The 12319-nt window shown below is 39.2% G+C and overlaps 1 protein-coding gene across 9 annotated transcripts in view; it reads right to left on the reverse strand.

Annotated features, from left to right (window-relative positions):
* Positions 1-12319, reverse strand: part of NFIA (nuclear factor I A) — a 427392-nt gene that overhangs the window by 39675 nt on the left and 375398 nt on the right. For 8 of the 9 annotated variants that reach the window (XM_059884867.1, XM_015465326.3, XM_024989708.2 and 5 more), the window contains one exon: positions 2103-2194. The exons of the other annotated variant lie outside the window; for it this stretch is intronic. In XM_059884867.1, coding sequence (XP_059740850.1) covers positions 2103-2194 — 92 coding nt within the window. The remainder of the gene's footprint in view (positions 1-2102; positions 2195-12319) is intronic. 9 annotated transcript variants of the gene reach the window in all.

Genomic DNA, 12319 nt, shown 5'->3' on the forward strand with positions numbered 1-12319 from the left:
TTAAAAAAAGTTAATATATACATCTAAATATTAAAACATTTAGAGCACATAATTTTTATCTCAGGATATATTTTTGGGGAAAAAGAATAACTCCATTAGTGCAGTTTCTCATAAGACAATTGGGGATGGCTTTTTCCAAGCCAAATGTGGCAGGTGTCACTGTGATAAGAAACATTTAAGCTGTTGTCCCTATGATGCCAAATATTTAACAGAAACCCAAAAATTCAGTTCCAGATGCCAATATTGGGCCTACATGACATCATTCATCCAGATGCGTAGAAAATCTGGATTTTAAGAATTGAATTTTTGTGGTCAACATCATGAAGACTCAGTTTGTGGGTTAAATAAGGCATTTGTGAAACAAGGCCATATTGGAATAGAACACGTTTTGATTATAGAGAAACAAGTTGAATGGAATGCAGGGTACAATTTCAGCGCAGTGAACCACAGCTTATATAAAAATAGTATGTAAAATACAAACAGGGCATTTCCAAACTGCATTTTTGAGGTTCCTAATGAAGTAACCTGAGCCCACTGGTGCTTTGAGAAAAGAAATAATCCAATATAAAGCTACTGTCCCCAATTCTTCCCTTCTCATTGAATTTGACCATGTAAGACAAATGCACAACAAGAAATGTTCTACTTTAATGCATCTGAGGTAATTATTCAACTTCAAATTCAGCAGTTAAGTATTTGAAGGTGTGGGAAAGTAAGCAATAAACTTGAACAATTTTGTGGGGAGTATGGAATAGGCAATGTCAATCCCGGATGCCAATGCACCTGCCCCCTCCTCCCCTTCCCTCCCTTGCCGGTTTCAGAAGAAACAGCAGAAGTGGGAAATTCAAGAGTTAACTTTCTTCCTCCCCTCTTTGCTTCCCCTCTCCTTACAGCTGCCTCCTCCGAGGCTGTACTTTCTGTGACCCTGCTTCAGTGTAGGAAGGCTTCAGATGCAATGCTGTTTAACCCGCACTGTCGACACAGCAATAAACTAAAATCTTTTACAAAGAAAGCAAATGGACCCAGGAAAGCAAACCTATTTCGTTCATAAGCACCTGCTCATAGTGTTACAAACAAAGATGAATAGTTAGAAATTAGGCATCTGGAGATTACACACCGCAGCACATACACAAAACATCTTGGAGAATTTTTTCAAACACTGTGTTGAACAGAACCTCAAAGGGAAAACATTTTCTTTATGTCAATTCTGATAACATACAGTCACATTCTAGTTAAGAAATGAGAGAGGAGCTTTTTCTAAAACGTGTATCTAATTCTATTTTACACATCTCTAAGTATCTTTATAGCTACTACCCTGGAATTCTAAAAGTCTTTCACTGTTTCTCAATTCACAGCAGCTATTTCAAAACTTTTAAAAGTGAGACCTTCTCCTTGACCTATACTAGCACAAAACACATCTATTGAAAAACAAACTCTAGATGTCCTGGTAAACTTTTTTCAATCACCTACCTCAAAACATGACATTAATTCACGTCCATCCCCTCCCACCCCACTGGGGCCAGCGTAGCCCGTAACAAATACCTCCTATACCAATTGCTGCACCAATACCAGCAACTTAACAGGGCTCAGGAACTCTTTCTTTCCCTTTCTCTTAGAAAGACTGTCAGGGTCCTGGGGACCCTGTAACGAGTACAGAAGAGTGGCTGGCCCCCCACCCCAGCATGCACTCTGATGTCACTGGCAAGCAGAATGTACTTTCCAGGTTCAATAGGGGCCTACTTCTTTCTGTCTGCTCACACGCAGAGACACGGATTCCTAAAAGAGGGAGCACTCTCTATCCAGCCCTGGGAAAACTTTCTTCCCATAGCAAAAGTAGGTCTGGCACAGAAGCCCTCCTCTTCTACCCCCTCAATACAAGAAACAAAAATTGCAGGCACTGTTTTCCATGATTTCTGAGAACACGTGGAAAGGTGGCTGAAGGGCCGGGACGAGGTTGGGGGGTGGGGGTGGGGGGGTGGGGGTGGGAGGTAAAGGGACCGAACAGGGATTGGGAAACGCAGCCTGTGGTGGCGAAAGATGAGTTACAATGCACCTGATGAATAAAACAAGCTGCACCACATACAGAAAAGATGAGAGCGGCCCACCTGTGTCTGTTGAGGGATATTTACAAAGCTTGGATCCCGTGGTCCAACACTGACGAATCGGTTTGCGGGGGAGGTGCTGGGTGTCGAGTAGGCTGTGAAGGGAAGGGACACATGCGTTCAGGAAGCAGCACGAGATTGCACACGCAGACAACACCAAAACACACAGTCTCCGAGCCTACGCAGCTGATTAACAAGGAAATGTGCAAACACTGTAGCTAGCAGAGGGATCTAGCTAGCAAGGGCACTTTAGACAGTCAAAAAGGAAGGGGGGTTGGCTTCCAAAGACTGTTGGAGTAAAACAGCGTCAAACTGGTGCTCAGATGAGCTCTTTTCTCCTTCCATCATACAAATTAGAACATGCAGGACATTTGCAAAGTATACTTTCTGAGTGAAACATGAGTTCTGGGGTCAGAAAGAGATATCCTAGTCTTTAAAAGCACAGGAGAAAGAAATCAGGTAGAAAGGGGAGGAAAGCAGTTCATTTTACAATCTTGCTTTTCACACTACCACCGTCCTAAAGATCACGGGATGTTCCTGTTCCTCTATCTCTAAATACAATAGAAGAGTCTTTACAAAGGGACTGGGTTCTCCAGAAAGGTAGTGGAAAACCATCTAGAGCACACTGGCTTTACAGGCGTAGTGGGCTGTCTAGAACTTTACGATCACAAAATGTGCTTACTGTATTAACATTTGTAGTCTTCCCATCCTAGAACCTTTCTGTTCAGGTACAAACCATCAAGACCCCATGTAAACCTGGGACCTCAGGTACCACACTTCAGCTTACTGTGCTTTTCACAGTACATAAATGCTCTGTTGCTGGTTTTTATACTTATATTGAAGAGCTTCACTCTACAGAGAAAAAATTCTGTAGCTTTAGTGTTTCACTGGCTCGTATATCCAAACGAACATTTTTTTTCTGGTGTCCTTCAAATTCACTTCTTAACCACAAACTCCAAGGATTTATTCATATTCTTTCTTTACTAGAGTTTTTAGACAATTACTTAATTTCAAATTTCTTACCCATACTTGTAAAAAGCCTAAGTTTTCTGGACTAACACAAGACATGCACTATCTAAAAGATGAAAAGGATTTGCACTTTTTAAAAAACACAAATAATTGAAGGAATAATATCAAGTTCCTTTGCCAGATATTTTTCCCGCACATTAACATCATCTGCCTCTCTTCCTTTGATTTTCTGTTCTACAGAAAACTGCTCAGACTTCTTGTTTCCTTTGTTAAGCATATCTAGAGACAAAAGTTCCAACCAATCTGGCTCAAGTCCTATTGGTCTTAGAAGTAAGTCACCCACGCAGAGCTGTGATGGTCATGTAGTACGGTTGTGTTGGAACAGAGAAGGAATAAAAGGGTCCCCTGATATCTATTAAGAAGAAACTTTTTGTGGCTGTAGTATTTGTTTGAGAAGAACTTGTCCAATAATAGCTTTATCTGCTGCTGCTGCTGCTAAGTCGCTTCAGTCGTGTCCGACTCTGTGCGACCCCATAGACAGCAGCCCACCAGGCTTCCCATCCCTGGGATTCTCCAGGCAAGAACACTGGAGTGGGTTGCCATTTCCTTTTCCAATGCATGAAAGTGAAAAGTGAAAGTGAAGTCGCTCAGTCGTGCTCGACTCTTAGCGACCCCGTGGACTGCAGCCTACCAGGCTCCTCTGTCCATGGGATTTTCCAGGCAAAAGTACTGGAGTGGGGTGCCATTGCCTTCTCTGAATAGCTTTATCTAAAATGATCTAATTGTATGATACATTACATTGTCTAGCAACCGATTTCTTCCCCAGCCCATCCTGTCAGATTAACCTGTACAGATTTGAAAGACACATTTAGTTATTCTGTAAGTGCCTCTCGCTCATTGCTATGGGGAAATTTATTTTTTAAAAAGCTCAGTCAAATACTCTTTATTAATGGTTTCATTCGGCCTATTGCTCTACTTTGATGTGCTTTCAAAAGTCTTAACAGAAAGTTTTATACTGAAAATGATGGACTATAATTACCTGATAGGGAATTTATCTGTTCCTAGGGCACAAGGAGGATGTGGGAGAGATAAGGAGGAAACTTGTAGATAAAATAACCTGTTAAGCCTATTAGCAATTAGGAGGAAAAAAAGTATTTTTTACACGTGCATAGGTAGGTAGGTTGAGAAGGAACAAAAAGGCATGAAGAATAAGTTAAGGTTCTAAGGGTAAGTGACTGCTGACAAATGCTTGAACCGTAAGGCCTTGGTGTGATGGTCCTAGCAGAGCTGTGTGTGCATGCCTGCATTGATCATCACAGATATACACAGGATTTCCTACGATGACTTCACTGTACTGGTGACATCTCAACAAGCATGCTGACTGATCCTAGGAAACATAAGCTTTTTTTCTTTTCTTTTTTGTGTGAAGATAGGTCTTCACTGACCATAAAAGTGCTTGTCTTTTGGTTGAGTCCGACTCTTTATGACCCCATGGACTGTAGCCTGCCAGGCTCCTCTGTTCATGGGATTCTCCAGGCCAGAATAGTGGAGTGGGTAGCCATTCCCTTCTCCAGGGGATCTTTCCAAACCCGGGATCAAACCCAGGTCTCCTACATAGCACTAAATCTGGAAAGGTCTGTATTACATTTCATTCTCTATTTAATATTTTTGCCAGACATAAATTTTGCCATTTTGAAAGGAGGGTTAGCATCTAAATAATTGAGCCACTCAAAATTACCATGAGACTAACAATTGGCTCTTGTTTCTTCTTCAATCATGAGACCAAACATCCCAGGAGGCCCTTAATGCTCTCTCATAGGCTATTAAAACTGCTCCAAAGTTTATTTTTTTTTAAAGAGCAATGCTGAAAGAGGTGGTAAGGTATTTGCCTTAAAAAAAAAAAAAAAGATATTACAACTATAAAGATCTGGGAGTCTTGGAGTATCCAAGTCACTGGATGGAAGAAAAGGTGCTCAGGGAAACTTATTCTATAGAAAGTTGATTCTGGGAAAAATCAAGGATACAGGAAAAACAAGGAAAGGAAGAAAGAAAGTCTGACTCATCCTCCATTATTGTAGTTTCAATAAGCAGAGTGTTCACCTATAACAGGATGCAGTTCCAGAGATGATATGACAGAGGGTGAATTTGATTTTTCCCAAAGAAGCAGTGGAATGAGGGAGTTATCCTGTTGAACAAAAGCCTCGGTTGAAACTTTTTGTTAAAACAATCATATACGCCGTGGTGAATCAATTACGCATGCCCAGTTAAGTGCTTTCAACATGAATATAAAATGAAGTAAAGGGGGCTATATGGTAATTAATTATATACAACTGTGCTTACTATGCTCTTATATTACATTATCTGTCTTAATTATAATTTTTGTCTATTTACAGCAACCATCAAATGTTGCAGAAAGAGCTTCAGAAAATCAGTAAGTCCAGAAAATAATTTTCTGGGAAGACAGGTATTTTTGAGAACTCTGGAGGGAAGATTCAGGGGCATTTGATGATTTTCTGATAAAGTCAACAGGGAAATCAATTTGCTTATATAACCTCATTGTAAAAGTCCTCATGACAAACATGACTATTAGAAATCAAAGTATTGATTAGTTGTCTGCTTCTGAAACAGAAAGTGTTTGCTTTTTTTTTTTAGCAGCCATTTGACCTACATGAGCAGCATCATCATGGACCATTTTCTTAGCCTTCTGAAAAAACATTCCTATAATAAACACATGCCAGCTCTTATATGGGCTAATCTGATCATATTTTTTCTCTTCCTATGTATTTCTTCAGATTATCCAAGAGTCTTAGCCTTAGCCACAGAGGTAAGTATCAAAATTTCAAGTCAGAATCTGATCCCATATCCTTCTGTGTTGCCCACTTACCATATGCATTGCTAATTCTAAAATCCTTCAGTTAGGCAGTACAAGTCAGGCCTCAGTATGAGCAATTGGAAAACGGTTCATGAACAATTCTTTCTTTATATGTAATTGAGCCTCTGCGAATACTGGAATCTATCTCTAGGGAGATTGTGGGATGGCCAGGGAGAGTGGCTGAGATCACCCATTAGCTCTGCTCTTTACAACTGGGCAGGTGTTCCCTGGAAGAACAGCTTCTATGTTCTCAGAAATGGATGTAACTGACTGCCTGTGAGTCAATGAGAATTCCAACTTTTGTTGTTCCCAGGTTATCTGGTGTTTTTTTCTTTTTTTGCCTCTGAATAAGAAGGAATAAGGGAGGTGACTGAATAGAGGAATCACACGAGGTTCCAGATGAATCAGTTTGGAGTTTGGAATAGCCTTGACCCAACAATTATAAGCTGATCATGGGGCTAAAAAAGTGGTCCAACTGTTCTGAATAAAAAATAGTTGGAACTTTGCTGTTTTGGGGGTAAAATATGACTGCAAAACAAGATATTAAGACATTAAAATATCTGTATCAATGTCAGTTGATGGTTTCTTTAAGATAAAAACTATATTAGTAAAACTACTGAAATCTCACAAACTAGAAAATGTGAGTGCATCAGCTTGTTTTGAAAGTAGGCAGCCAGATTCGAGATCTAATTCAAATTTAGCAACCCCTGAAATGTGTGTCATCACTGGAAAACAGAAGAGGGAGAAAATTACAGATTTCTGTGTAGAGCCAGGGTGTGAACGGAGAGCAACCCTTTGGAGAAAGCCCTCTCCAGTGCCACAGAGTAGCCACCAAGAGGCTGAGTGCTGGGCTCAGCGGCCTGAGGACAGAGGCAGCCAGGTCCCCTGCTGGGGTGGAAGAGAAGGGGATGACCCAGTGAGGCACGTTGGCAGAAAAGATAATATAAGAGAGCTAGTGTATTTTGATTTTCTTTTTATTGTGTGTGTGTCTTAGATATTTGTCTTAAAAAATTTTTATTGAAATACAGTTGATTTACAGTGTTGTTTTATTAATAGTTTCAGATTTATAGCAACATGATCCGTGTGTGTGTGTGTATGTGTATATATATATATATATATATATATATAATTTCTTAGATACTTTTCCATTATAGGTTATTGCAAAATACTGAGTATAATTCCCTGTGCTATACACTACGTCCTTGCTAGTTCTGACATTCTGAGTTTACTTCCAGACACAGGAAGCAACAAACTCCCCTAAACCCTGGCAGATGCAAAGTTTGAAAAGAAGTCTGTGTTCTGTTCATGAGAGATGCCAAGTATCTAAAAGGAAGGAATATCCAGTTTCTCATTGTCTCAATCTAAAAGGAAGGACTACCCAATCCTCATTCCCTCAAACTACCAAGTCTAACTGCTGTGCTGCATCGAGGAGAGATATCTTATGTATTCCCATTCTTCCTCTCTTTCTTTCTCTGTCTCTGTCTTGCTCTCATGTGAACACTTCCTCTGTGCCAGGCTCTATGCTGAGTTTTATGGGAGATAAAAAGATGAGCCAGACACACTGCTATCCTTGAAATGTTAGCATCTAGTGGGGAGAGATGAGTACAGAAAGTGAAAATATGAGTGCCTAAAAGTAATATACATAAAAATCTGTGGGGTGTTTAAGGACAGAAAAGTGACACCTGGCAGGGGGGACAGAAAGCTTTGTAGAGGAGGAGATGGCTTTCGTGACAGGCTGTAAAAGACATGTTAGTTGACTAGTTTAGATGGACTGAGGGTTACAGAGTAAGATGCACGAGGAAAGCAACAGAGGCGGGGTGGGGGGGGGTGTCAGCCGTGGAGAGAAAGAAGAGATGAAATGCTGCAAATGACACTTTGCCATACGGTCTGGAAGATAAAAAGTTGAGGAGTGGGGACTTGAATGTTTGAAATTGAAGGAGAAAAAGTCCATTGAATTTTTCTTTCAAGAGGAAGAAATAATTTATAAAATAATCAAAGATACCAACTTTTAAACACCATTAGGACCACTAGAGGCTTCCCCGGTGGCTCAGATGGTAAGGAATCTGCCTGCAATAAGGGAGATCTTGGTTCGATCCCTGGGTTGGGAAGATCCCCTGGAGAAGGGCATGGCAACCCACTCCAGTATTCTTGCCTGGAGAGTCCCCATGGACAGAGGAACCTGGCAGGCTACAGTCCATGGGGTCACAAAGAGTCAGACACAACTGAGAAACTAAGCACAGCACAACATAAGACCACCAGACATCCTAACACTTTAAACCTTTCCCATCCTATCTCAAAATCAGTGTGCCCTTCACATGTTGTCTTGTGTTCAGAAACTCAAGACATTTTCACATGTGGGGATTTTTCTTTAAAGACGCTGGACAAAGATTCAATTTCATTCAGCTGGACTTACTGTGATTTCACTCCCTGCCCAGGAATGTGCTAGTTACTGGACCAAAGTCATCCGAACAAGTTTAGGAATGGAGACTTGAACAGATCCCTGTGTTTTCAAACGGCAAGTTTATGAAACGTTTATCAGTGACACCCAAGAGTGCATCAGAACGCATGCAGTTGCAAATGGAAGCAGGGAGGTGACTAAATACCTAATTGAAATAATCTCTGGAATCCTAACTGCACTATCGTATGTTACAATACTATTTTTTTTAAAGCCCTGTGAAAAAAACTTTCATTTGTAAAAAAATAAATGCAGAAACTATTAGAAAATAGATTGGGTACTTTCTAAATGAAACCTATTACAATTGACTCATTTGGGAACTTGAACAGCACTATTTCTTGTCAGGTCACAAAAAAAATGCTGGAGGATATTGGAATGTTTTTTCCTTTGAAGAAATCTATGGGTATCGACAAATTTACAGGGCTAGTTGGCATTATTAATGTAATTATACAGCCAAGGAAACACATATAGCCTTTGCTGACACATGACCCAGTATTCAGAGGTTTGGAAATTCCACGTGATTGAATGGATGTTGTAATTTTTGTCCAGATATTTGGAATCTAGAAGATAACCACACTGAATTTCCATTATTTTGATCACGTATGTGAAGTCAGTTACCTCATTCTATTATCTCTGCAGATCTTTTGTCTGTACAAGCAAGTTACCAATAACAAAAAAGACAGCCTTCAGGGCATGAAATTAAAGCCTACTTCAGTTCAGTTCAGTTCAGTTCAGTCGCTCAGTCGTGTCCAACTCTTTGCGACCCCATGAATCGCAGCACGCCAGGCCTCCCTGCCCATCACCAACTCCCGGAGTTCACTGAGACTCACGTCCGTTGAGTCAGTGATGCCATCCAGCCATCTCATCCTTTGTTGTCCCCTTCTCCTCCTGCACCCAATCCCTCCTAGCATCAAGAGTCTTTTCCAATGAGTCAACTCTTCGCATCAGGTGGCCAAAGTACTGGAGTTTCAGCTTTAGCATCATTCCTTCCAAAGAACACCCAAGGCTGATCTCCTTTAGAATGGACTGGTTGGATCTCCTTGCAGTCCAAGGGACTCTCAAGAGTCTTCTCCAACACCACACTTCAAAAGCATCAATTCTTCGGCGCTCAGCTTTCTTCACAGTCCAACTCTCACATCCATTCATGACCACAGGAAAAACCATAGCCTTGACTAGACAGACCTTTGTTGACAAAGTAATGTCTCTGCTATTCAATATGCTATCTAGGGTGGTCATAACTTTCCTTCCAAGGAGTAAGCATCTTTTAATTTCATGGCTGCAGTCACCATCTGCAGTGATTTTGGAGCCCCCAAAATAAAGTCTGACACTGTTTCCACTGTTTCCCCATCTATTTCCCATGAAGTGATGGGACCAGATGCCATGATCTTCGTTTTCTGAATGTTGAGCTTTAAGCCAACTTTTTCACTCTCCTCTTTCACTTTCATCAACAGGCTTTTGAGTTCCTCTTCACTTTCTGCCATAAGGGTGGTGTCATCTGCATATCTGAGGTTATTGATATTTCTCCCGGCAATCTTGATTCCAGCTTGTGCTTCTTCCAGCCCAGCGTTTCTCATGATGTACTCTGCATGTAAGTTAAATAAGCAGGGTGACAGTATATAGCCTTGACGTATTCCTTTTCCTATTTGGAACCAGTCTGTTGTTCCATGTCCAGTTCTGACTGTTGCTTCCTGACCTGCATATAGGTTTCTCAAGAGGCCGCTAGTAAATTATTACGGAATAGCATACCCACAAGCTTTCTTCCTGAAAATCTAAAGAATTCGAACTTTAATATATTAGCATTACTTAACATGTATGGTAACAATTTGCATGAAATGTTTAATGTGTCAATAGTTCACAAAAGTCATGAAAAGAATCAGTTTGGGCAGATGGCTTTGCTCTGCTGGTCTCTCCACTTGTGTTAGGGATCTTCATAGCGGGTAGGGCTCAGATGACATCATGATTTGGGATGAAACATTCAGAGAGGAAGGTATAAGACGAATTCATGTGTGCACACAGAAAGAAGGGAATCAGAGCAATCTATAAACTGGGCGTCTTTTGACTTTACGTTACCAAAACCTGTGTAATGAAGAGGCACTTAACAATGAGTGTTTCCTGTAAACAACCTATTTATACTGCCTATAATATTCTTTTTATAATGATTTAAAGGACAGAATACAGCTTTGTTTCAGTTCATTTCAATTTATTTCTAATGACTGATCCACATTCTATATTGCTTATTTTTATGTGTATGCTGTGTGTTATTCAACTGAACATATTTATTGATCAAAAACAACCACGTAGATGGTAGGCACAGGTGAAAGTAATATTGAAGAGCCACAGGGAATAAACCCTGGATTCAGCTGGGGTTTACTAAAAAAAGAAACCAAGATCAATATATTGGATCGCTCCCTCCTGAAAGGCTTCTGTAGCCTCTCCAAAGGCAGTGTAACTTTGGAAACCCACTTCTGGGACTATATTCTCAACCAATACTTAAAAGCACATATAAAGATTTACACTCCAAGATGTTCATTACAGCATTACTTATAAGCGCAACAAATTGGAACCAATGGATAAATTGATGTTTCATCCATACGTTGGAATACTGCAGTCATTAAAAATGTTTTAAAATAATAATGATACCATGATATGCTTATAATATGAAATGAATAAAATTAGTTTATAAAATTATATATATATGTATATATGTATATACATATATAAACACATACATATGATCAATTATGTTTAAAATAAGCACAGAAAATGACTGGAGAATATATACAGAAAGTGATTATCTATAAAGACTGGAATTACAAGTGATTTCAAAATATCTTCTAGTAATTTTTAATCCTAAATAAAAACAGAATCTGAAAACCCCAAATAATATTTTTATTTTTACAGCAATGCAATGCAGTTAATAGAAAATAATTTTTTTTTCTAGAATCAGAAAATTCTAGACTAAATCCATTCAGTCTCTTACTAGAAACGTGATCTTGACAAATCAGTTAAATTCTCAGAGCCTCTATATATAAAAAAAGTCCAACATAATAAACATTATTTGCTCTAATACTTCTAACTCTTGTAAGGCTTCACCCCGCTCTGTGAATTTCTAATAGGCTACCTTCTCCACAGGAGCAATCCAGAGAGTGATCTCTAAGGAGAGGCTTAGCCAACAAGATGGGAAATCTCCAGGATCCCACTGTACTCTACATTAAGACAGTTGAAGAAAACTGCTAAAATCATCCAGTCAGGGATTACTGATACCAAATTCCGATTAAGGGCATCACACCCCAAGGTATCTGCCTTCAACCAATTAAAAAAATAATACTTAAATCTCTCCTGGGTTAATGTTATGATCAGATTCATATATAATTTCTAAGGGTGTAAACTGACACAACTTTTCTGAAAAGCAGCTTGGTAATGTATATCAAGAGAAATAGTTATACTATTTGCACTAGTAATTCCAATTCCAGAATCTATCCTAATAAAATTATTCAAGTTGGGGACAAAAATATATGTTTGATGATTTGCTGGAGGATATTCCATAGGCGAGGACAAAAGTTAATGTTCTACAGTAGGAGAAAAAGTAAAAATCATTTAAAATAACATTTCCTGCTAGAATGTTTTCTATTATAAAGTAAGAAAAGATGTAAAATACTAGTTAAGAAAACAACATAGAAATTATTATATGCAGCAGGTCACAATAATCTTATATAAATATAAGCATACACAGAGAAATGCACTGAAAAAAGGGAAGAAAATCAGACTAAAATGTTAATTAGTAGTTGGTTATAGGAGAATATAATTTTTAAAATACTTTTCTGTATTTTTCAATTTTCCTACATTGCATTGCCATATATTATCTTCATGAAGAAAATCGTAAAACTCATCTGTCATTTCTGTCATTTGAAATAGTAAAAAACT

Source organism: Bos taurus, chromosome 3, assembly GCF_002263795.3.
Source record: "Bos taurus isolate L1 Dominette 01449 registration number 42190680 breed Hereford chromosome 3, ARS-UCD2.0, whole genome shotgun sequence".
Taxonomy (NCBI): Eukaryota; Metazoa; Chordata; class Mammalia; order Artiodactyla; family Bovidae; genus Bos; species Bos taurus.